The 24,619-nt window shown below is 44.9% G+C and overlaps 3 protein-coding genes across 4 annotated transcripts in view; 2 read left to right on the plus strand and 1 right to left on the minus strand.

The window, feature by feature from the left end:
• Positions 1 to 324: 324 nt before the first annotated feature.
• gpr137c (G protein-coupled receptor 137c) lies at positions 325 to 8,428 on the minus strand. Its single transcript, XM_040182906.2, has 8 exons — positions 7,727 to 8,428; positions 4,891 to 4,940; positions 4,584 to 4,691; positions 4,332 to 4,470; positions 3,912 to 4,061; positions 3,126 to 3,251; positions 2,908 to 3,032; positions 325 to 2,797 (listed from the first exon to the last, which is right to left on the minus strand). Exons 1-8 carry the CDS (start codon positions 8,099 to 8,101, stop codon positions 2,512 to 2,514), a joined length of 1,359 nt encoding a protein of 452 aa, XP_040038840.2. The 5' UTR covers positions 8,102 to 8,428; the 3' UTR covers positions 325 to 2,511.
• A 523-nt stretch (positions 8,429 to 8,951) lies between these two features.
• txndc16 (thioredoxin domain containing 16) lies at positions 8,952 to 16,980 on the plus strand. Its single transcript, XM_040171760.2, has 18 exons — positions 8,952 to 9,647; positions 9,725 to 9,807; positions 9,919 to 9,992; positions 10,103 to 10,177; positions 10,768 to 10,889; positions 11,042 to 11,132; positions 11,332 to 11,491; positions 11,610 to 11,779; positions 11,964 to 12,021; positions 12,155 to 12,431; positions 12,524 to 12,583; positions 12,703 to 12,898; positions 13,111 to 13,235; positions 13,373 to 13,457; positions 13,554 to 13,695; positions 14,266 to 14,453; positions 14,537 to 14,727; positions 15,741 to 16,980. The coding sequence occupies exons 1-18, from the start codon at positions 9,497 to 9,499 to the stop codon at positions 15,908 to 15,910; spliced, it is 2,418 nt and encodes an 805-aa protein (XP_040027694.1). The 5' UTR covers positions 8,952 to 9,496; the 3' UTR covers positions 15,911 to 16,980.
• The window catches only part of nid2a (nidogen 2a (osteonidogen)), a 59,435-nt gene continuing 51,694 nt past the window's right edge, over positions 16,879 to 24,619 (plus strand). Inside the window, exon 1 of one of the 2 annotated variants that reach the window (XM_078101632.1) lies at positions 16,879 to 17,252. The gene's annotated coding sequence lies outside the window, so the exon portion shown is untranslated. The remainder of the gene's footprint in view (positions 17,253 to 24,619) is intronic. The other variant, XM_040171628.2, reaches the window with a different exon arrangement.

Genomic DNA, 24,619 nt, shown 5'->3' on the forward strand with positions numbered 1-24,619 from the left:
CCGGCTTCTATGAAATTCATTCTTGTTGCTCGTACATGTTTTTTGGAGGGAAGTGAATGTGAATGTAGACGTTCAACACTTACGCTGAGGGGGAATTTTTTTGTTGCAGTGTTTTGCAGCGTGCTGCGGTCTTGACTTAATTCGGGTTAAAGTTGTTAACTAGTAAACTCGGCCACATGACCGGCTGCACAATATCATTTCAGTGCAACTCACTGGCAGTTTGATGTCGATCACACCTTTGGGTTTTATGTGGTTCTGTCAACTACCTTTTGTGTATCATTTAAAATTAATATTTGTGATCATCAAAAAAAATTCTGCTTCGCATTTGTCTTAAAAACAGTGCAGTAGGGCTTTATTTAAACATGGTAGTGCTTTTCTTGCGTACATAGTTAGTGATCTGTCACACAATAGGTTACATTCAGTATGGCCACGGATAAATGAATCTATAACATAAAAAATAAAAACAATGGCACAACATTGTTAAACAAATGATGTCACCATGTAAGGAAAGTATGACATGAGTTCCTGCACTCTGATGCACTGCAGATGTGGGTTTTCCTGAAAGAGGAACAGCTGTACATGGAACTGCGGTTCCATGGCTGCATTTCAGCGTCCCGTGACCCTGGTTGATACATGCAATGCCTTTTCATTTCTTCTTGCTTGAATACAGTGTTTAGGTGGTCATTTACAGATTGAGATTCAAGACATCTGAATTTGGCTTACATGTCGTGGTGTTGGCCAGTATCTATTCATTCAGTCCTGACTGCACAGATGTGTACACTGATTCAGGTCTGAGAACTGGGTACATGTATGAAAGTGAAATATTATTTCAGGCTTTAATCGGTCAGATTGAGAAAATATGTGAATTATATTATTGATCAAATAAAAGGCTAAGTTCCAAACCTAAAATCTACACACAGACATGCACTCAAAAACACACATGGATTAGAAATGGATTAAGTTGACACACAAACAATTAAAAAACGGCAACCGTTTCTTGTGCAAAGATTTTCCTTCAGGAATGAAAGTATAATTTATGAAAAAATGTGATGGCACATTGATATCTCCTTTCTCAAAGGATAAATAGTAAAATATAGAACAGAAGCGATGATTGAAGAAAATTCATAAAAGAATTAGGAGACAGAATCCTACATTCAGGTCCAACGCCTTTCTCTCTGAAGGTTCACTTCGAAGTGCAAAGTTTTGCCGTACAACTCACTAGAAGGATCAAACTAAATGACAAGTTTTTGGTCAAACTTCTGTTTTGGCAACGTTTCCACCCTGTTAATGAACAATCCCAGGGTTGATTTCTACTTAAATGTGGAATACTGATCAAACATTCAGCAACCTTGATTGTATGACATTCCCTGTTTCAGGTTCTTCACAGTTTCCAATGTATCATTATGGGCAAGTAAACCTGGATTTGGCTGCAGTTCAGTATATTCCTACAATAGTCCTGTTACTGTGAATCAGCAGATTTTGTTAAAGCCTGAAAAGGTTGTTGAAGTAATCTGTGGACACGCTTCCGCCATATTAATGCATTTGTTAGAGATTGCATTTTTCACACATTGACTGTGTGCTATTTAGCTTGACGAAGTACACGCATTTTCAGGAATAATCTTGTGATATTTGTGAACCCTGAAAATAAGCTCGACGTTATTTTGCTGACAGTTGTTAATATTTTACATATCTAAACAAAACACAAATCCAGTAGCGAGTCGTCGGGCTAAAGTCTCAAGCTCGCTAACACCATTTATACAACTTTTCTATTTCTGTGGCTCCAAAAATAAATAGTTGAAAACTAAATAAAGTTGCCACCAACAAGCTAATAATGTTCTGATAGATGGACGTTCGGGTTTGCCTTTCGTATTTCAGTTTTGCCAAGGATTTTCTTGGTTGAAACAGATTATGAGTTAAAGCTAACCGTTAGCGCTGGCCAACTCCCACTGCTACGAAAGCTAATGGCGAATCAGTCCTAAAGAGCCGGCGTCCTTAGTTATTCCTATTCAGCCATAAGAACAACCATTGTAGATTTGCTTGCCAAAGCCGAGTGAACAGGACGTCTCGGTGTCCGGAGCTTTTGGAATTAGCCCCGTTGAGCAGAACGGTTTGTTCCACAGAAGCACAATTGGATGACATTTACAAGAAAAGGATATGCATCTACTCCCTGACGATTCCAGCCTTACAAATGATAACAGACTTGAATGTTTAAACATTAAGTTTGGTCTTTGCGGTTTAGGGTGCAGCAGCCACATTAGTGCTAAACCTCCGGTCCGCGGCCTGCGCCTGCTCTCTTTCTGGTCCATACGTGCCATTTAAAGACGGTGATGTCTTAAGAGATGCAAGCCTCTTCTCTAGAGTAATATGGCGATTTGGAGCAATGCCTCAGAATATTACTCAAGATTACCTGCTTTGATGCATCCGGGGGGGGAAGCAAAACGGTGACAAAAAAAGGCAGGAACTTGTTAGTTGTTAGTCAAGTTTCTCTCAATCTTTCCGGACGGACGCTGCTCAATTCTGTGGGGTGCAGAAATACGTTTGCGAGCCGCAGTAATAACTCTGCGGCGTGGAGAAGTAGTTACTGTGATGGCGGTGTTGGTGGTGGTGGTTGTTGTTGTTCTGTGGGGTGGAGTAGTAGTTGTGATGGTGACTCTGGATGTTGCCGTAGGCGAAGAGGAGGGGGGCCGTGGAAGACGGCGGTTGCAGGGTGGGAGAAAGGCCCGCCGCCAAAGTTCCGTTGCGCTGAATGGAGCCGTACCAACTAGACGTGGCCAGCTGGGGAGTGGTGGCGAGGAAGCTGAGAGATGGATCGAGAAGAAGAGGGAGGAGGGAGACAATAGACACCAGGTAAAAACCCACCCAAAGTATTTTTATCGCGGGTGGTGATTTACTTGGGTATGTGCCCACCTGGCGCGATCGGCCCTGCTGTTAATGCTTCTGGAGAGGTCGTCATCGCTGTCGTACCGCCGAGGGTTGTCAAAGAAATACGCTCTAGAGCTGAAACTGTGGCTGTTGATCATCCCTCCTGGAGCCTTGGAGTCAAAAAGAGATGTTCAAATTCCATTACACTCGAGTTTTTTTTCAACCAATTATTGCTAACGTTTCTACTTCACATGTTATCTCACCAGGTTTTGATTTGGTCTCTGGACTCTGAAGAAAACCACCACTAAACTTGTAGGTAGCAGCTCCCAGAAGAACAGAATGATCCCAAACGCCACGTAGGCTTCGCCGCTGATCTCCTGCACTTCGGCCTGCATCACATAAACATTCAAGACTCAAACTTAACTTAAACACTAATAACTGCAAATATTGCATATCATGCTTTGGCATTTTGAGCTTTTCAATCTTGTGAGTGCACATATCCTATTTTACAATTTGACAATGCTTTTGTCACAATTATGGCAGCAGTGAAGGGCCAGTGCGCAACATTTGGCGCCATTCAATGGTGAGGTTGAAGATGGCAACCACCTGAACTTCTCAGTTATGCCAAGCCGGTGAGAGAACTACGATCTGCCTTTCTAGATTCATTGTTTGTCCAGTCCGGGGTACAGCAGAAACATGGCGGCTAGCAGAGGCAGATTGAGATGTCTAACTGACAGCTTGTATTCAGACGGATCACAATAAAAGAATTGGAAAATGTCAGATTATGACAGCACATTCACACACAATGGAACCCCTTAAAATGGGCCACCCATCTCCAGTCCTAAGCCATGATGTAGGTCAGGACACACACGCGCACAAATATATGGTTATTTATAGCCAAACAAAGCCCTTTACCCCACTGGGCATTTCTTTCCTAAAGCCCCTGCAATGGATTGTCCACTCTCGCACACACACAAACAAAGGCCTTGGGTTTCTGGCTTAATAAAAGCTGGTTTTCTGTCAAAAACCCATTACTCTCAGTCCAGTACCTGATCGGAAACGCTATACCAGCCGTAGTTGAAGGGACTGGGTCTGTCCTGCGGCGACAGGGCCACTGCCACCAGGTTGTAACAGGCTCTGGATGTGTAGAGCAGGATCACCATAGATCCTATGGCCGTAGCTTGGCACACCGACGTACCCTGGGTAAAAGAGTAACCGCGTTTATTACAAGTCATGCATCTGTTCTACCTGTGATCCATTGAAATTTACAGTTTACTGACAAAAAAAAAATGACATGACGGGTTAGTGATGTTACAACTTAAGTATTTCCGTTTTTCATTTAATTTTTTTAATACAATTGTATTTAAAAACTATTTACGATACCATTTGCTTTCACATACACCGTTTTCCACTACAAAATAAAATATTTTTTTTCTGTTAATTCGGCATGAATTTATTTTTCGTCTTACCTTGGACTCGAGGTAAACGTTGGCAGAGGACATCTTGGCGATCTTGAAGACGCAGACCGCCAGAGAGACGGCGCACAGGACAAACAGACTGTCGTTGATCAAGACCCGGGCCAGAACCGCGTGCTGGATACCCCCGTCGCTGGAGACACAAAGGTCACGACCTCTCGAGTGAAACCGTTCCGTGGGCGCTCAACGGGACATAGACACCATGAAGAGGAAATGTGCTGTGTTCTTTGCGCTGATTTCGTTTACCTCGGAGGTTCGGAGCGCTGCAGAGCTTCTTGCACCAACAGCGCGCAAGTCAGATTCACCACCAGGAACAATACACCGAGACACAGGAAGAACAAACGCAGAGTCACCCTGGGGAGGGAAAGGGACAAGACGTTGGGTCTTCGTTTATGCAAAACAACTCATTAAAACATGTTGAATCTGCTAAACAACTATGTGTGTGTGTGTGTGTGTGAGAGAGACAAGAAGGGAGAAGGAAGTCTTGTTGCTGATAGGAAGACGGAGAAAACTGCAAATAACGAAGATAAATGAAGTTCAAGGACAGACTTACTTGTATTTTGTGAGCTCCGGGGAATACTTTGCTTTAGCCTTAAACATCACCTACACAAAGATATACAACAAAAAGATACATATCATTACATGGTGACAGTATATTTGGTTAAGATAATAGAAGAGAAGAAAATAAGGAACACAGGAAGGTGTTTTTTTTGTGAACATTCAAGTGCACTCAAAATTGATTGAATGCGATATGTTATAATTAAGAGGAATAAATTAAGGCCTCTGAGCCTATAGTGGACCGCTGTGCAAACAGGAAATAAGACGTCACTTTATTTTGTTAAGTAAAAAAAAAAAGGCTCTTAGAATGACTGCGAGGCTCTACAGCAGTCGTCCGAGTTGATCGACTATGGCGAGGCATGCAGGTCGGTCTTTCTGTTGTCCAAGGCTTCAGCTTATTAGCGATTGAGGCTACAACATTTAGTGAAGTGCACTTTTTCTGTGTATAAATTTTTTTTTTGAAAGTATTTGATATTACCGAGTGCATTCATGCTGACTTTCACTTTTTAGATGACTTTGTAGTGACATGAATGGGGGCTTTCAAATCCTTGTCTATGTGTGTATATATATATATATATATATATATATATTTTATACATACACACGTGTGTGTAATACTATATCTATACATACATACAAGAACCAAAAGTGGGTCCATTTCCCACCCATCCCATTAAATATACACTCAAATGCCACACAAAGTGAGGCCAGAAGTCATTGCAAATGGGAAGAAAATGGCAAGAAATACCTGACAAATTAAAATACATTAAATACGATCCATCTAAAAACCAGTCAAACCAAAATTACATTTCTGTTATCTACAACCTGCCAACATGTTATCAATGACACCCGACTGGAAGAAGTCCAGTTTGGGCGGCCAGGCCTCCACTGGGCCAGTTCACCGTCGTCCTGCAATAGCCTTTTAGATATTGCAAACTGTTTACCCCAAAATGTGGTTTATTCTGTTTTTAACGAACACGCGGAGCGCACCGTCTCTTACCAAAGACATTTTTGATATTATGTGATTAGATGGCCACAGGTCTTGATCGTTGATCACCATTGAGTTTAAAACACACATAAACACTCAGCCTTTTGTGAGAGGATGTAGGCCAGAAGAAGGTAATTGGTAACCCAGAAAAGCAGCAGCCAGCCAACAGAACACGACCAGATTACGGATTCTATGAGCACACAAACATCACGGGGAAAATGCAGCTAAATCTTCCTCCTTTTTTAGTCCTTCCAGTGAAGGAGGAGATTTTAATAGTTTGCTGCTGAACATTAGTATGAACATTTTCTGTTTAGCTGGAGTGCACAAAGAAAGGTGTACATTTGATGCTGTAATATGGTCATAAATGTCTTTGGTGATTTGGTTAAAGCCCTTTGAATCATTTATTTGACACACATTTAATCATTAACTTCACCCCAAAATCAACAAGGCCACTTTCCTTTACTCTGAATGGATTAAAATGCAGCCGGTCCGGTGCATTCTAGTATAAAACACTGTTTCCCGACCTTGTTGACTTGTACCCTCATGTCACATGACTGCATAAGCTGTGCGAATTAAAGGCTTGTGTTTGTGCAGGTCCAATATTTGATATTTTTGTAGCTCAGTTTTGGTCTCCACCAGGAAAAATTCTTGCTAATTTGGTTCACAACTATAATCAAATAACCGATTATAGCTTCTTTAACGTTTTGTTAAATTACTTTCAGTGTTTGATATCTAGTTGTATTTTAACTGAGACAGTAAAAACTCTAGTAGAAACACTATCTATTAGTCATGTCTGACTTGGCGAGACACAAAACCACAAGTAGGAAAAGTTTGATCTCTGAGCCGCCAGTCACATGGTTTTCCAGACATAGATTGAGATACATTAGTTTTAAACTGGGGAGGAACGTTTTTTTATGCAAAGTAGCATAAGCACCAAACAAAAGGAAAATTGTTTATTCAGCCTTTTGACAGGTTGCAGGTCAAGTGTTTTTTCAGCAGTCCAAAGACAACGTCGGATTCATTACGGAATCTCCCCTCAGCCAGTTGGACAAGCTTCCTTTCCAACTCACACACCCATTTTACGTGAGTAAAGATGCTCCCTGCGTTTGCCTCAGAAGGCCGTGTTTGATCTTCAACCCTACTGAGAGTCCCAAAGTGGTTTGGTGTTTGCCAACAGGAACAAGCCGGTCTTTGACATTTGGGGTGGGCAGGTTTTGAACAACAGCTACTGACCAACTGTCTCTCTTTACTCCATCTTACACACCCCCACCCACACACTCCATTCTTGTCCATTTATTAAACATCGATGTGACGCAGGCTTTTTTTTTCTTTTTCCAACCAGTCGGTCTCAATGTCAGTGGCCTGAACTGAGCCAAAGCGAAGCCCTAGAACCTGATTTGAGTGAATCAACAGATTCTTTAGAACATGTGAGCCTAATGGTGATTACAGTAACCACATTTCACCAGTCTGTGGTGGTAACTCAAAGCAGGAGGGGGAACTATTTCTTAGCCGGGTGCAACTTCCAGGAGTCCCTGCTGGTTGCCTTGCACACAGCATTGACAGGATGATGAGCCATTCCTTTATGGTTTGGGGGGGGGGTCAATAGTCCCCTCTGCTAATATGCTCATAATTAACCAATTAATTATTAGGTCCATAAAACAAACTGTCAAAAGCAATATGGGAGCTGTAGTTGTGGAACAGGCTGCTCGTTTATTTGCTGAAAAAAAATCACAACATGCTTTACTTTGCAAATTAAATGTTTTTGTCAAATTGTTGTTGACAAAATGGCAATGTCGGCTGTTTTGTGCAATCAGGTGCCCCCTACCTCTCCGTGCAGCCTTACCTGTGTGAAGTAGAGGTTCAGTAGGCAGAGTGTGAAGAACTGCAGACAGACGGGGCAGCAGTAGAGCAGCCAGTAGGCCAGAGGCTGCAGCCGGTTGGCCTGCACCACATTTTTAAAGTAGAAGGAGAAGAGTGTCGTCCTCAGCGCGGCCCACAGCAAGCACAGGAACAAAAACACACTCTGGTAGCTGAAGCGCTTGTGTCCGTAGTGCAAAATGAGCCAGAGCTGCAGGTAAACGAATGCGAACAGGAGGGAGTACAGGACGGTGTAGACGGCAGTCAGACTGAGCTCCAGTGTTGGGGAGATCGCGGTATCGGGGGACTCGTTCTGTGAGGTAAACAAGTAGGAATCGACCTCGTCTCTTGTCGAAAACATCTTCACCGGCCGCTCGCACTAACACATGGGATGCTATGGAGGGGGGGGGGGAACACTACAACTGGGTCAGACCCGTGTTAAATGCACCGCCGGTGGAAAAAAAGACGAGGGCAATCGGGTGAAAGCGTGCGACAAAAGCAGTTTAGTCTGAGGGTAAGTGTCATAATGAAGCTCCGCCGGGGTTTAAATCCGATACTAGGCTGAATAAAATATGGGGTTTAGAATTAAAAACAAATGTGCACCGTTTAAAAATATCAAGAAACGGAGGAAGAAAACACGAGAGCGGTCCATCTGTGAATCTCTGCAAGGCTGTTCTCTGCAAAAAACAACTTAAGGGGGGCAAAACCTCCAGATCAGCTGTGATGCCGTTTTAGACCCGCCCCTTTGCTCTCGACTAAAGCGGAAACTGGCGTTTGATAGGCCGCCATTTTGGCTCACAATACGACTAGTTTGCTTGTGAAACAACTGACTCTGGAGCCACAAATTCTGTCCAGTTTCCGAAGATAAATCTACGGACAAATCTACCAAATGAGAGACGTCCTCACGCCCACTTTCGTAAAGCGCTGATTCATTGGCCAAGCCAGCCAACCCAGCCTCCACAGCCTTCTCACGCCATTGGTTCATGATGATGTCAGCTGCGACAGTTCCCGCCCTTAGGTCGCCTGTGATTGGTTACCAACCTGTCTCCCAACCTTATTGGCTCAACGGAGCATACATACGTCGCTTGCTAGGACAGACGCCATCAAAACAATTTGCCAATATTTTACGTCAAGTTGCTGAGCAACAACCGACAGTTGTGAGGGAAACGTGAATGCCTCCAAAATAAAAGCTTTGATAAAATCGTAAAACAGCCATATTATTTGCAGCTACAAATTCTGATGATGTAATTTTCACGATTCTCATGGGAGTTGTATGGACAACTCGAAACCCCTGCAGCACATTTTCCAAATAAGGACTTTATTTTACAATGATAACAGGAAACTGATGTAGCACCAGCAGCTTGACATAAGTATGCTGCATCGTTCTCTAGAGATACATTTTTCAAATTTCACTGCGCAGTTAGATTACAAACCAAACGTTCTAACGTTCACGGACATTTATATTTTGATTTTACTGACAAGTGTCGACGTGAGCGATGCATAAAAAAAACATGCCCAAACATACAGTGGGAAACAGGCCGAGCTAACGCTAAGTAATTAGCATTAGCTAACGTCAGCAACGACACCATCAACCCCAACTTAAAGCATAAGGCACCCTCTGTGGGCTTTGCTGGCGTTAACCGCCCAGGAAGAAGCTGCTGCCTCTTAATAGCCGTCATAATGTAAGTTGTCCTCTTTATTCCTGTGCTTGGTGACACTTTCGCACCTCCTCCAGCCCCGGAGCCGCTCCGGCGCCATGTGGCCGTGCGTGGCCGCTCTCCTGCTGCTGCCGCTGGGAGGATGCGCGCGGAGGACCGGCCCGTCGGCCCTGACCGAGCACACGGCGGCCGACTTCAGCGACGCACTGCATTCTGGGAAGACGCTGTTCATCTATTTCCAGCAACTGGGTAGGTTGCTTTAAAAAGTAGTTTGTGAAATACAGATGTGTCAACAAGCCTCTTCACTCCCTGATCTCTGTCTCCAGTCTCCCCAACCATCTCCCTCTTCTTGGTGGAGTTGGAGCAGTCAGCTGACGCTCTGCAGCATTATGGGGTGCTGGTTGGCAAGGTAACCGCAGGCCTGCTGTCATTGACGTTTGACACAAAAGTATTTGGAGAATTCTTTCATTTTAAACGTTTACCCACATGGGAGGTGTGTTTTTGACCTTTTTCTGTTCAGGTAAACTGCAATAAAGAGTCTTTTCACGGGTACTGCGCCGAGGAGAAGGCCGTGAACACAGTGTTTCTCTTCAGGTCAGCAGCGCGCAGCGGCAGGAGGGAGTTGGCGATTTTGAATTTGTCAGGAGAGACGCCAGAAAACGTGAATTGGGTTGATGTGTTTTTGTCCCGTGTCTTTCTGCCAGGGGTGGGAAGGAGTTCTTGGGTTTCAGTCTGGACATCGTGTTTGACGTCAACTCCATAGTGTCCGAGGTCCTATTGTGAGTAAGCAACAATTCAGTCAGTCTTTCTGAAACATGCAATGGACAAAAACAAATGCTTGGTTTTACAGGATATATCGTTTTCTCTTATTAAAATTATTTAGCAATATATTGCTTAAAAAATATGTATATCTTTTGTAGGACATGCAACATTTTTTTTTAAATTTCTAACTAAACAAATCGATCTCATGCACCCTAGATTTTGACTATCGTGTGAAATACAATAACGGAAACCTAACTTTATTGCATTGAAGAAGCTTTTCTGTACTTCTTAGCTCGATGGCCAATTAATCAACCGATTGTTTCAGTGCTACAAATGTTCGCATTACGTGTGATTGAAGGTTTTAGTTGAGCTGCTCTGGATATATTGGCCAATGCTAACGAGGGCACCAATTAGGACGAATCTGCCTCTCAAAATAGTCCCCTACAAATGCTCAGTTTCCTCCTGTTAAAATGTAACATTTGCCAGCGAACCAAAAGTGAGCTCTGAAGTTCTGATTTGATTTATGTTGGTACGGACCAAACAGACAAGAGACGAGCTCCAGAGGGACCCTTTTGAGAAATACTTAGCTGTAGTCTGTCTTCTCTAGTGCCATTCTGCGTGAAGAGATCAAGTACGTTCACACAGAAACTGACCTGCTGGCAATGGAGAAGGCCGCCAGAGGGAGGAAGGATATCGCTCTGTGTTACGTCAGCAGCCTGGGAACACAAGGTACGGAAAGCAGCCGGGGATGGAGACGATCCGGCTAATGTGTTTTAGGATTGACTTGTGGGTCGCACTGTGAAAGATGGCGAGTCCAATTGATTAACTCAACCGACTGATTCAATTAATTGTATTGTTGTTGCTGATTTGTGTTATTTAAGAGCACAGATCGATGATGGAGACGGCGTATGTGTACGGATCCAAACACCAATTCATCCTCATCACCGGAGGCCCAGTTTTGAGCCACCTGGGGTCGGTTGTTTTATCTTTTTCCCTTTTCTGGATAATGTACCAGATTGTGTTTCACACAGGCGACCGAGATCAGGCGTGTCATCTGTTTTACACGTTTCACGCAACCCTGGAGACGAAAACCAAAGGGAATCGGTCATCGGAACCCCCCGAAGAAGCTTATTCACCGCGCACGTCTCTCCTTCTCCGTCTCGCCTTGCAGTGTCGATGAGACGTCTCGCTCGTCTCAAGTGTGGTTTCTCCACTGCAGCGGCCACAGCAGGTCCATGACCTCCGAGCACTGTCCCTCGACCCGCATGAGCCAACCGCTGTCCACCCTCAGCCTCCACTCCTTCCTGCAGCTCATGGAGGCTCCACTGGTGGTGAGCTGTGTGGAGAGGAAGGATTGATGGTCATTTTGTATTTTTTTTTTTCTCCCCAAAAATGAACAGAATGTATTCACACGCACACAATCGCACGCCTTCTCTCTCCGCTGCGCAGTCTGAAGTTTACCAAGACCCGTCCTCGGTCCGGCCCCCCCAGCACCCTTACCAGGACACCCCCCAGGTCTTCCTGTTCTCTCGTCCCGCAACCAAGAGAGAGGACCTGTACGAGGCCACAGCTCTGGCCTGGAGGCTCCGCGGCCTCGCCCTGGTGCTACTGGTGCACAGGTACAAAGCCCAGGTGCATGTGGATCAGATCCTTTTGCTGGATATGTTGTGGTGTCACACTGCCTTGTGTTCTCCATTCTTTCATGTCGTAGCGTTCTTTTACCAGGTGCCTTTGTTCATATCCCCAGCAGACCACTGTAAATCTAACTTCAGTATATATGTGTGTGTGTGTGTGTGTTGTCAGGAGTCCTGCAGTGAAAACCCCCGAAGAATATAATGCTGCTTACAAGCTGCCTGAGAAAGTACGAAGCCGTCATTAATATTTTATACAAAAAAATAAGATGACTCATTATTTTCACCCATGTGTGTGTGTGTGTGTGTGTGTGTGTGTGTGTGTGTGTGTGTGTGTGTGTGTGTGCGCGCGCGCTTTTTAAGGGTTCAGTGGTGAAGTATTTGCGCTCTAACAGCGCCGATGAGCTGTTGGAGCTTTTCACCAATCCAGTGGAAGAGGACGAGGACGAGGAAGAGGACGAGGACGAGGAGGACCCGGAGGAGGAGCCGCTGGACGCGCTGGACGATGAGATCGCGGAGTCTGTGTTTGAGAATCGTCTCAACTTGCCGGACGCCGACTCGCTGGCCCAGCTGACCTCCGACAACTTCCACGCCACCGTGGCACAAAGCAGCCTGACGGTGGCGCTCTTCTACCTGCCGTGTAAGCAACACTCCTTCTGCCGCCCCCACTGAATAATTCGGCGGAGGAGCACGCGGAGGAAAGTAATGGTCGTTCTGCGCTTTCCCCACCAGGGAGCGCTGTTTCAAACGCCGTCCTCAGCTCATTCAGTGACGTGGCGGAGAGACTCGAAGGTAAGCCGGAGGGCGGGACAGCTACCCGCTGACGGGCGTTAGCAGTGTTGATGATGTAACTCTGTACGGTCATATGTCTTAAAAAGACACGTTTGGCTGATTTAAAAAATCCCTCCAAGGTTCCGAGGTCCAGATGAGCGTGGTGAACTGTGCGGAGTGGACCGACCTCTGCGCCGCCGAGTCGGGCGGCTCCCCCCCAATCCCCTTCCAGCCAATCACGGCCTTCCCCACCGTCTTGCTGCTCCGCCCCAAAGAGTCGGCCCAACGCTACGGGGGCCTGCTGGGTGCCGAGGCGCTGCATCGCTTCATCACGCTGTGAGCTTTCTAAGGGTCCCCGTGCATGAATCCGCCATATGTAATTTTAGACGCCAGGAAAGACTAAATAAGCTTTGATGTCCCTGTAGGGACGTACACGCTGTGCCACATGTTCACAGCGGTAGAATCTAAAGCCACGTCAGCCTTTCGAACACACCATAGTTGTGCCACGCGTGTGTGTTCTGCGTACATGCCTGTCTCTTTAAAACCAGGAGCCAGCCGGCGTCTCCGGTGCTACTGTCCACCGAAGAGGAAGTGACATCATTCCTCCTGGAAGGGTTTGCCAGATACAAGCCGGCTCGGGCCCTGGGACTGTTTAGGACCCGAGCAGATGCAGGTGGGAGTCTGTAAAGTTACATTTCTTAAATAATGGTGAGGCCTCGATAGCGGATATTAAAAGGACCTTCGTCATGAATTCAGCGACTGTGACCGGCGCCATAATGATGTAACGAGGATGTCGGCCCGTCTCGTCAGGTGTGCGGCAGTTCACTGAAGCGGCAAAGTCACTGAGAGGAGAGGTGCTGACCGGGCTGCTGACTGATGGGCTGGCAGAGAAGTGGTGGGGACTCTACATTCCGTCTCGAGCAGCTTAGTCCGGCGTGAAAAAGGACCCTTCGTTAATGGTGTGGCAACGTATTGTCGTATTGCCCTGCAGGGCAGCGGAGCACGGCGTGCGTCTCCCCGCGGCGTTGGTGCTTCCATCGGGGGCGAAGCGCACTCGGGCCTCCGCGCTGCCCGCTTCCGCCTCCGCCCAGGAGCTACTGTCACACATCGGCGCCGCGCTGCTGCATCCAGTGGTAAAACCGACGTGCTCATCCCTCCGTCACCTTCACATTGATTAACACTGAACAATGTTCTTTTTTTCTTTTTTCTTTTTACAACCCCCTGATTTTGAGTTCAAGGCAGATTTCTAATTAAATCTCTTAAAAGTAAATGCGCAGTGAATAAACGTTTCCCAGAATGTCACGGATTACAGGACCCGAGTGCTGGATCCAAGGCAACGCGCTCCAAGGGGAGGGAGTAATGCCGACCTAACTCGGTCGCAAACATGGCAATAACGTGGAAACGGGCAGTTTTTGTTTTGAGTTCATTGAACTACAGGGCACTTTGGATTAGAAGGCACGCAATGCCCAAAGATGCCAGTAGGCGGTGCTGTTGTCTGTGATTTTAATAAGACCGGAATGCAGCAAGGTGCTTGCAACAGGTTCACCCATTTAAAAAGGACAGTTTCTTTATAAAAGAAGTATATATTTTGGGTAGTTGAACTGTCTTGATTCTGTTTCTCCTGCAGAAGCACTCACTTGTAATATGGTGCACATTTTGAAACACCACCATCTTGTCTTTTCTTTTTTTTTTTTTAACTCCAGCCGGAGCTGACGGTGGAAAACCTGCCGTCCTTCCTCTCTCTTGGCAGAGGCCTCCTCCTCCTCTTTGTGGGAGAGGAGGAGGACGAGATCGGGCATACGCAGAACCAGGCGCTGCTGAAGGAGATGAGAGACGTGGTGGAGCTGGGAGGGGGTTGGATGGAGCGATACCTGGTCTGCTGGCTCCACCTGTACGTGATGACGAGTCAGCCGTTTTGTTTCAAAGTCACCCCACTGGATGGTGTTAAATTGTTGACCTTCGTCTGCGTTCTAGCGGCCACACTCCGGCTGGTATGTCTGTCTTGGGGTCGTACCTGGGCTCCATGCCCCCCCTCCCTGCCCTGGTCCTCACCCACTTGCCCTCTGGGAGTGAAGTCTATCAGTACCCCCCCAATACGCCCATACTGGCCTCCTCTGTCCTGCAGTGGCTGCAGAGGGTGGAGGACGGGACGGAGTCGGCAGCAGGTGAGGAGGAGGAGGACGAGGAGGAAGTGCTGAACAGAACAGAACAGCTGAATATTGTTCATTTCCATAGTCACGCAGTGATGCAAAACAAAATCCCACTGTCAAAAGATAAAGACATACAGAAGCCAAAACACAAGAACAGATGTATTAACTACAACCGAAAAAAAGAAGCAGTAACGTTCTACATGCTGTTAGAATATTAAGCAAAGATGTTTTTGAATCCAGCAGAAAAAAAGCTCACGCCGAGCTTAAAGCCAGCAATCAAGTAAGATCCATTATTAATTCCCCTTCTTTATTCACACTAATTACTCTCCCCTTATTTAAACATGTTATTCCTCAGATGTCAAAAGAAGAGGAATACAAATGGAATGCCATGTGTTCTCCTGTGACGACTCGAGTTCTCTACATTTCTCCAGATAGAGTAAAAAGCGGCGAGGCGGGTCACGTGTCACAGGAGAACACGTGGGCCAGTGTCAAACGCTTCCAAAGTAAAAGCATGAAAGAAACTACTAAATAGATGTACTGGTTATCTCCTTCACTGAGGCACACACACACACACAGCAGAATGCAAATGCTGCCGACAGGCCGACAGTAGCAGGATCGAGTTTGCGTCTGTCCCGCCCGAGGAATCCGATAGGTCATCACAAAAGGCTTTGAGTTGACCACCTACAAGTGTTTTGAGAAAAATGGTCTCTAAAGATAGCCGTTAACCTCTGACCTTTTGAACTATGTAGTCTGGTGAGGGCCGAAATGAGCCGGCACGTTCCCATCTGTCTCGCCTCCGGGCTCTCCCAACCAAGGGGTTGCCTGCACAGACCTGCAAACTATTAGAGTGAAGATAAAGATAAGATATAAAAGCTTTTTGTTCTGATACAGCGGGTTTAGGGTGGTCGCCCTCAGCCATGTTTTTTGCAAACTACTTGATCATCATTACATTACACTGAAGGCGTGTGTGTGACCTTCGTACTCTGCATGACATGGCGTGCTGCGTTTCCACATTTCTGTCTCTACAGGGATGTTGGGGGGGGGCAGCTGGCCTCCCACCACCGAGCTCTTCGACTTCCTGAAGATCATGGACATGCAGGACCCCGACCTCAGCCGACAGCGAGCCTCAGAGGAGAAGGTGGAAGAAGGAGGGGACTCCTTTCCCGCACGGGACAAGTACCCTCACACCGAACTGTGAGGGAACGAGCGTCTTCACGTCCTGGTTTCTTCCCGCCGCGGCATTGGGACTGATTGCTGGTGGACTTTGTTTCTGCTCGATTAGCCAACCGTATGAACTTCTTTATTGTAGCTCAGCTGGGGAAGGGAACTTGTGAGGGAGTTTACCCGAAAAAACATGTTTTGTGATGACGAAGACATGGTTGAAGTGTCAGAAAACCGCCATCCTCATCAGATACACGACCGTACGCGGTTTAGTCCTCCACAGATGATGTGCCACACAAATGTTTTTAACTAACTCACATCTGCCTTCCCTCTTAAATGATACCACGCGTGGAAACTGCAGTGACGAGATGTTTACGTCCTCTGTGTGTCTTGTAAATTAGTCTGAATGTTCTTTTCCTATTATTTTAATTACTGTCCCATAACGACAGCGGCTAAACGGAATGGCTGCGCGTCGTTTTTAATTTCTTCTTTTTCTTTTGGAATTTGAGATGCAGAAGAGGTGAAATAGGCCAGTCGGATTTGTCCTGTCTCATTATTGTTATTCAATTTATTATGGTGTTTTTAAGATCTGGTTTTTGGGACTTTGAGTTGTTAGAATCCATTAGTCTCCCAGTTAAAAGGGAACATTCATCTTTAACGGTCTGCTGAAGGATCCGAAGGGCCATTGTGGTTCAGAGCAGAATGTCTTTTGAACCCATGCGAATCTTCAGCTTAAGGCTTTTTCCAAGTGAACCGACTGTCCGAACAAATGACCCAAACCACAAGACCTGTAAGTGTTTGGTTTATCATGTTGGAATAGATTATTATGAAAGGGTATTGACAAAAATATATTTAATTCCACATAGAAATATTTCCACAATTGGGCTGTCTTCTAAAGTACTTGTTAAAATGGTTTATTTTTGTAAATGTAGATACACTGCGTGAGTCCTGCCCTTCTGTCCATTAGGCGCTGCACAAAGGTGAAGGGTCAAGCGTTTGCTGACTAATGCTGAAAGGCGAAGGGGGGAAGTTACAGGAGAGAAGCGATGGTTAACTACACAACAAAATAATTAAACTACTTGATTAACAATCAAGAAATGAATGAAACTGAGTGGACACTTGTCTGAGAAGAAGGGTCGAAGAAACAACATGTCCGTCAAATTTGAACACGAGAAGTGTAAGCTTGAGCACATGCTAACGCTAATGATAGTTTTTAATTTTTTTTTTTTACCGTTACTGCGCTTTTGTAATGCTAACGTTAGTTAGCTAGGAGCTAAGAAGCGAGAAGACAAGGAGTCCGGTCTTCAAGCAAATTGACTTCCAATATGGATACTTCATTCACATGCAAGGAAGGAGAATCGACATGGAAGTCAAAAACCGTAAGTCACACAGCCCCTGTCTGTCCGTCTGTCTGCTAGCTTTTCTCTTGCTAGCCCTGCTCACGTTAATGTCTTTGCTAAATGCTAACTTTCCTTAGCTAACGCCAGATGCCTCTGAGCTGTGATTCTCTGACAATTTACTCCTTGTTGTGCTCATTTCATAGCTATTTTTTGTTTTTATGGAGGTTACATACCTGACTTAATTGACTTAAGCATTTTAAAGTTTAGTATTTAATGGTTGTTCAGGTTTGAAGCCTTTGGAGATGGTCTTTGACTTGAGGGAGTTTCTTCATAAGCCGCAATTGAGCTGCAGACACACTGATGCATTTCCTTGACGCGAATGACAGGAAGCTTTATATTCTTTAATATAAGCGTTAAAAACATACAAAAACATACTCCGTCACACGGTAGAAAAAACTGTGTCCTCGTGCCTAATCAGCCCATCTAAAGTGCACCTGCTGTAAACATGACGTCATAAGAAAAGAAAGGGGGCGTCATGCCAACGTATATATCCACTTCGGTCTCTTACATATATTATGCAACTAGTCAATCTAGAACAATGGCTGGCTCCTAGGATTTAAATATGTCAACCCTTACCGCCATTGACATCAATACTGCATTTAACTCTGGGATATAGACAAAATACCAAGTGCACGATCTGACTAAAAGTTGTTCCAAATAATGCACATGATTCATTCCTTTGGATGGATGGACCTCTCCCGTGAAGTCAGCACTCGCTTTGCGTTGTTCAAGGCGATCAGCGTCAAAGTTGTAGTGAGCAGAGCAGAAAAACAAGATTAAAAGCAACTCCGCATGTGTTGGATTCTGCTGTTTGGTATTGGTGCTGTATTTTTCTTTTTCTTTTTCCAGTGAAGGCAGAGATTGAAACAGGATTAAATCCTCATTTGCCGCCCCAGTTATCTTGTCTGGAAGAAAACCCATTTTCAAATAAAATAACATTTTGTCAGAGTTCTCAGAGATTATCTGATCCCAACTTGTGTGTCGGCTATGTAGCAGAGAAAGAGAAAGAACTGAACTTCATAACACGCCTCCTGCCAACGGAGCTGAGCGGTGAATCAGACACATGAGAAAGTGCAGTTGGCCAGATAACCGTGGCAATGATTCATGCATCCGCAGTCAGTTTGATTAATGAATTCCCCAATCTGCTACGGCGACTCCAGCCAGCCGGAGAACGTGCAAAGGTGCTGTTGAGTTTGGCAGAAGAAGAAGTTCGGGCCTCTGTTATGCTCAGAAGATATTCAGTTCTCCTGGTTTCCTTAAAATTCTGCTCCTTTTTTTCGTTATTCATCACAAGTTCTTCACAATCTGTGAATTCTGACATGGGCGTAGGTTCGGTATCAGAAGTGAGTGTGTGGGTGTCTGAATGCATTTGCATGCATTTCCATTAATCTAGCAAATAACATTGATGGGATGTCCGTGCTGTTAATAATAATGGTAGTATAAGCAGAAATGGGAAATGTAAATTTATGAATTATTGACCCCCGAGCCTCAATTAAAACTCCATTACTGAACTAAATTAATACAAAAATTAACAGGCGGAGGGAGAAGAAATAGAAGCCAGTTTGAACAAATGTTCGTGTCTGAATGTTTGCTCAATACAAATATGTATGCTTTATTATGCTTTATGACACACAAAGTAATCAAATCTGCTGCGTCCCAGAAGAACAGCACAACACATTCATATGGGTGATGATCAGGGTGATGATGTGAGTTAAAACATCAGCCTATAATATATTATCCAGTTAATGATGCACACACACGCCTGTTGTCTGAAGAGGTGCGTTTGTTCTTTGAGCATTGATTGTTCTTTGAGTAAGTGGAGACACATTGGTTGTTTTTCACTGATCAGAGTGGATCAGAGATGACAGCGTCTCCCCCTCCATTGGTTAAGAGGGGCCCCCGGCCCCCACCAAGCGCCACCCCCACCTCCCCAAGAAAGGAAAATGAAATTTTCACTCCTACAATTGTCCACTCCTCGCTGCGCACGCCAACCTTATTGAAAGCTACTTTAGTTAAACGAAAGGCCAATCTCACGTCAGCTCCTACTTACTAAAAACACTGACCTCAAACGCAGATTTCCAATCTCTGCGCAGCAGCTGCACGAGAGTTTGAACCAAATGTAGGAAAAAGGCGCACTAGACGGGATCTGGCGCGCTTAAAAGGTCAGCGCATTCTTTAACGCATCGTAAAGCTGCAATATTGTATAACGTTGTCAGTCATGTCTTCTGCTTTTAGGTTTATCTTATCTTTGTCTTGGGACTACAGATGAAAAAAACTGCACTAAAGAAATGTTATTTGTTCCGTCCCGTATCAAATAAACTAATAAAATGAATATGCAACAGAGGGGGTGGGGGGCACCGAAAAGCCATGAGAACATCAGATTTGTTTGTTTTGTTATGTGTGAGAATAGCTCTCTGGCTGCGGGACTTGTTTGAAGCGTGTTTGTTGTTGTTGTTTTGTCAAGTAATCAAGCCAAGGTTTTGCATCCTTGTGTGTGTGTGTTTTTTTAACTTGAGTGTGCGCACCGTGTTTGAGAACTCAATGTGGTTGTGGAATATATACAAATATATATATATATATATACATATATATATATACACTCCAAGATTGTTATCAAATTGTCACCCATGATTACACTGAAACTCCTCGTTGCTTCATCTATGTTCTCACACGCGCACACACACACACCCACACAGGATGTCGCTTCTGAACAACAAAACATACCACTGGCAGCCCAGTTAGCCCTAAAGCTATAAAGCAGGGGAGCTGAATGATGGGCCATGCAGCTATTGACAGGGACCCTCTCTAAATGTTCACATGCTCTAATTGCCTTTAGTCATGCTGCTACACGCGCCGCTGTTTAAGTTACTGTTGTAAGTTGTGAATTAATATGGAGTACGAAATATTTAAGATGCAGCTTGTGTTTAGTTACTTTTGAATGATTGTGTAATACAGCATATAATTAAAAAAATGTTTACATCGTATCTTATTTAATGTATTTATGACCTCAGTTTTGTGCGGGTTTTTTAATTTCACATTGATTGAATGGCATTTTCTTTGAGCCTAAGCGTGCTTTTGGATTCCGCTTAACAAACTCAAACACTCACGAAAAAAACACTATACATGTTTTGCATAACCACAAAGTACTTTTTTCAAGGATCCCTTTTCCATTTTTTTTAGCTAATAAAACATTTTGTGACTCATAAACACATTTAGTGTGGGAGGGTTTATTGATGCACTCTGGAATTAGTGCTGGGTTAGAAAGTATTTCTATTGTAATTTATTTCCTACAGGTTGATATACTGTGTGTGTGTGTGTGTGTGTGTTAGAGTGAGAGAGGAAGGACCATCTCGAGAGCTAAAAGGCTTTTATTGGGTTTGTTACACAATTCTGGGAAGAGAAACACAATAGCCCCGCCGTGGAGAAATGGATGTCAGGAAATATGAACGGAGGGAGAGAATGCCAGCCAAACCGACTCACCTTTCTACGTCCCAAACTGAACACGGACAATCAGTCTGGACCGTCCCCAGAGCACCTCAGATTATTTTGATTCATCCGGTATACGGTGTGCGCATTAGTCGCACAGTAGTCATCAGTTCGCAGCCACGGATCAGATGGTTACTAGCTGCTATCTCCTTCATCGCGCTTCTTTTCTAGGAACATTGACCAAATGAATCGTACCTTGTTTATTGTGAATTATTAACTGTAGGCCACTTTGTAGGAAGCGAGTGCTTTCACGGGGACAGATGCAGCTTTTACAAAGTGACTGCTGGACATTACAGTCTTTTGTGTGTGTGTGTATTTCCATAGTGCTTGTCAAGCCCAGGGACAGATATGCCTGGTTTTGTTGTGCGGTTGTTGTGTGGTCGTGTGTTACAGTCACACATCTGTCTACCAGGCACATTCATTTGTAGCTTAGGTGCAATATGATTAAGTGCCCTATCGTTACAAACTGTGTGTAATTGTATTATTTTTTTTTTACGTGTGTGTGTGTGTGTGTGTGGGGGGGCTGGTGAGGAGGAAGCCGCCTCTAGATGGCGTGCCTCTCACTTTGGGCACCACTGCTTTAATGGGAGACCGTCCTACACAGGCTCAGGCTCATCTACTGGTGAATGGTCTTTTTTCCTCAGTGCAAAGAGGTTCTCACCTTCCTCCAGCAGCCCTACAGCACAATACCCTTCCGCCGCTATTGCAATGGTAGACAAAAGCTCTGGACATGTTTGTGTGTGTGTCCCTGACACAGAGAGGAAGATAAAGTCCAGCTGATGGCTATTCATCGGCAGAGACTGTGCAGCCAAACACAGAGAGTTATTTGGTGCATTTCTGAGAACGAAGGCCCTGCACAAACGTGCACCTGGACTCAGGGGCAAACTGATAGATTTGGTGGTCAAAGGTCACTTTGGCCTCAACAATATAGTGTAATCATTTCTAAGCTTATTCTGAGAATTTTACACAGAAGTCTAATAGAATAAAATGATGAGAGACGTGGAGAGAACTGAAACCACCACGAGGCAGCGATTCTAGCTCAATAAGGAGAAGGAAAAGTGTGTGTGTGTGTGTTTTAAATGATTGTGTAAAAATCACAAGACTGATATTGCATTTGTAAATATCCTAATAATAATTGTTATTATGTATAATTCAATACTGTTTTTTTTCAAGCATAATTGTTATTCTTGGTCAAAAGATTGTGAAATCGATCGTGTCAATGAAATCATTGAGACCAAAACCCACTTTTGATTCTTTTTCATAAAGAATAATGCCAGTTAACCTTCTTTTGTATTGTTTGCACATGAACTAGGTTAATGTGCAAACACAGTCATTCGTGGATCAGCTCCGAATCCAAGATCCTTGTAAGTGTTTGTGTGTGTGTTTGTGTGTGTTTCGCTGCGGTCTTTGGTTATTTTGCAACTGTTGATTGTTGATCACTTCTTTTACAAAAACGCCTGTATTGTACTAACAGCAGAAACATCTCTTAAAAAAAAAAAGATCCCTCGCCATGAAAGAAAACATGCCTTCATGTTTTTACCGCTGCTGTAAATTAGTATCACATAAACAGTGACGAGCTGCTATTTATCTTTAAAGTGTGTTTACAGACTCTTTGCTCACACAGCAGGATGAGAAGCTTTCAGACCAAATTTCACATAATGGATGATGGACTTTTATTGGAGTTCCTCCAGGGTTCCTTCCTTTCATCCTGTGTCTCCTTTGTCATTCGTTCCCTCGGTCAAGTCTCTTATGCTGCGTTAACACCCGAAGCGGAGCAAATTATTCGTGTAAGTAGATTCCACGCAAAGTCAATGCACAGGCACGGATGGTTGCAGAGGAAGCAAATTTCTACAAAAATTTGCCTGACTGACAGAGAGCAGCAGCTGAGACGGAACGCCTGTGGGTTCGCTGGTGTCCAAACATTTGTGTAATTTCCACAACAAGAACAGAGCAGAAATAGTGTTTATTTCCATGGCGGATAGCGGAAATGATAACCGTCTCTACGGAGACAAGCCACAGGGAGAAGCCACGCCCCTTTCCCGGCGTGAAACGAAGGAGACTCAAATGAAGGCAAATTAACTAGTTTGGTGTGAACGCACCATTACAGTCTGCGCGTCACGTTTAGAAAGAATGGCGAAGGCCAGCTGAGCGTGGCTCACGTGCAACTCAAGCACACAAGCGGAGTGTCCTTGACCTGTGAATTCTACACAAGTCAGAGCGATGTGATCGGATAATATCGCTGCCCCTGTGGTTTTATTTAAGTTTATTTCTGCCGCTCCCTCGGCTCTTAATAACATTAGAGAGATCGGCAGATTAAGATCTCTCCCACTCCGGGCTTCCCAAATGTCAGCGTGGATTAAAAAAGCACATGTTTTTACTGGAAGCTGATTGCAAAGCAGGGAGGGAGATGGGGAAGAGCAGAGGTCGGCATTCCTGCTGGTCCTCAGAGCCTCCGAAACACTCGCGGGGCTTCACAGAGGGGCAGAAACCTGCCCTTCTCAGCACCGAAGCCCTCTGAAGATTGGGGATATCTTGAGATGAGCACACAAAAACTAATGTTTCATTTCTTTGTATACAAGCTTCCCTCCATGATCTTTACCTGGTGCTTTATTGTGAAACTCCTTTGGATCTCTTTTGGATGGAACTGAATGAGGAATTACCTCTCTGTTATTCGGTGATGTTGACTGTCATCGCAATTAAACAAATTATATATTTCAAAACAATGACGATGAATCATCTTCTGGAGTGATGATATAATAGTAAATTAAGTGGAATACACAAATGGCGTCTATCCCGACACGCTCTAAGAAGCTCTTAAATGCATATACGTACAAGTTTCCTATCTTAAATGGAGCCATAAGAGAGTAAACCAAACTATTTATCAAGAACCGATGGTGTTAAACCGGCGAACAAAAGAGATCAACAGGCTTCCCTTTTTCATCCCACGATGTCCGCCCGCGTAATTATTTACAGGCCGACATCATCTTTCCCTCACATCTGGATCCTTTCACTGCTTCTTTGGTTCTCCTCTCGCTCGCATGAGTAAATAAAAGCTGAGCTGAAACCGGCCCAATCTGAGGTGGCACAGCTGGTTTCCCTCATCCCCCGCTCGCTGGAAGATCCGTGTCAGTGGAAGAAGTCACCTCCTCTCTTCAGAGGACATCAAATCCTGCAGTAAACACTGCGAGGCCACAAGCGTCACCTCCGCTCCTCCGTGTCGGCTGGACCCACGTGCCGGTGGTTACGCAACGGCGCCATTGTTTTGTTGCAAAGCTTCCTTTCGGCGCACAGCAGTTCGTACTGAGACAGCGCCGAGCTGCTCCGTGGACATCAGACGTTGGTGAACATCATCTCTCTGTCTGTGCTGACGGTGCAGCTTCGCTCTATTGGGCCTAATGCCCACTCGCTTCTGGGATCAGCGTCTGCTGCCTTTAAGAGCTTTTCTGCTGGATCAATATGGACCAAAAGTTGAGCTGAATCCATCCCAAGCCTTCTCTTATTAATATGGTAGATAAGGGTCAATATGATGTGATCTGTGTGTATGTGTGTGTGCGTGCGTTAAGGTTCTCTCTATATGGTCTATGAAGCTACAGCAGAGAAATGTCCCGTAGCGTTTATGTTCTCCGTGGGAGCGGGAACATGCACACACGTGTGCGCGCTGTGATAAGCCTGAACAGCTCTCTCCTGCCTGAACCGCAGATGTGTGTGTGTGTGTGTGTTTGTGTGTGTGTGGTAACCTGTGTTAAATGACGTCAGAGCTCTCACCTCTCTTGTGTGTCTACATTCCTGTCCTGCCAACCATGTGCGTGGGCAGCGGTCTGTGAAGGGCTTTACATTATACAAAACTATATCTAATCCGT

Source organism: Gasterosteus aculeatus, chromosome 1 (genome assembly GCF_964276395.1).
Source record: "Gasterosteus aculeatus chromosome 1, fGasAcu3.hap1.1, whole genome shotgun sequence".
NCBI lineage: Eukaryota > Metazoa > Chordata > Actinopteri > Perciformes > Gasterosteidae > Gasterosteus > Gasterosteus aculeatus.

Coding starts and splice junctions, on each gene's coding strand:
- gpr137c (XM_040182906.2), bottom strand. CDS start 8,101: ATGTTTTCGACAAGAGACGAGGTCGATTCCTACTTGTTTACCTCACAG. Junction 4,062..4,331: donor ACGTTTACCTCGAGTCCAAG/GTAAGACGAAAA, acceptor TCTTTTACCCAG/GGTACGTCGGTGTGCCAAGC. Junction 2,798..2,907: donor AGCAGGGCCGATCGCGCCAG/GTGGGCACATAC, acceptor TCCATCTCTCAG/CTTCCTCGCCACCACTCCCC.
- txndc16 (XM_040171760.2), top strand. CDS start 9,497: ATGTGGCCGTGCGTGGCCGCTCTCCTGCTGCTGCCGCTGGGAGGATGC. Junction 10,178..10,767: donor ATAGTGTCCGAGGTCCTATT/GTGAGTAAGCAA, acceptor TGTCTTCTCTAG/TGCCATTCTGCGTGAAGAGA. Junction 11,133..11,331: donor CCAGTTTTGAGCCACCTGGG/GTCGGTTGTTTT, acceptor CTCGCCTTGCAG/TGTCGATGAGACGTCTCGCT.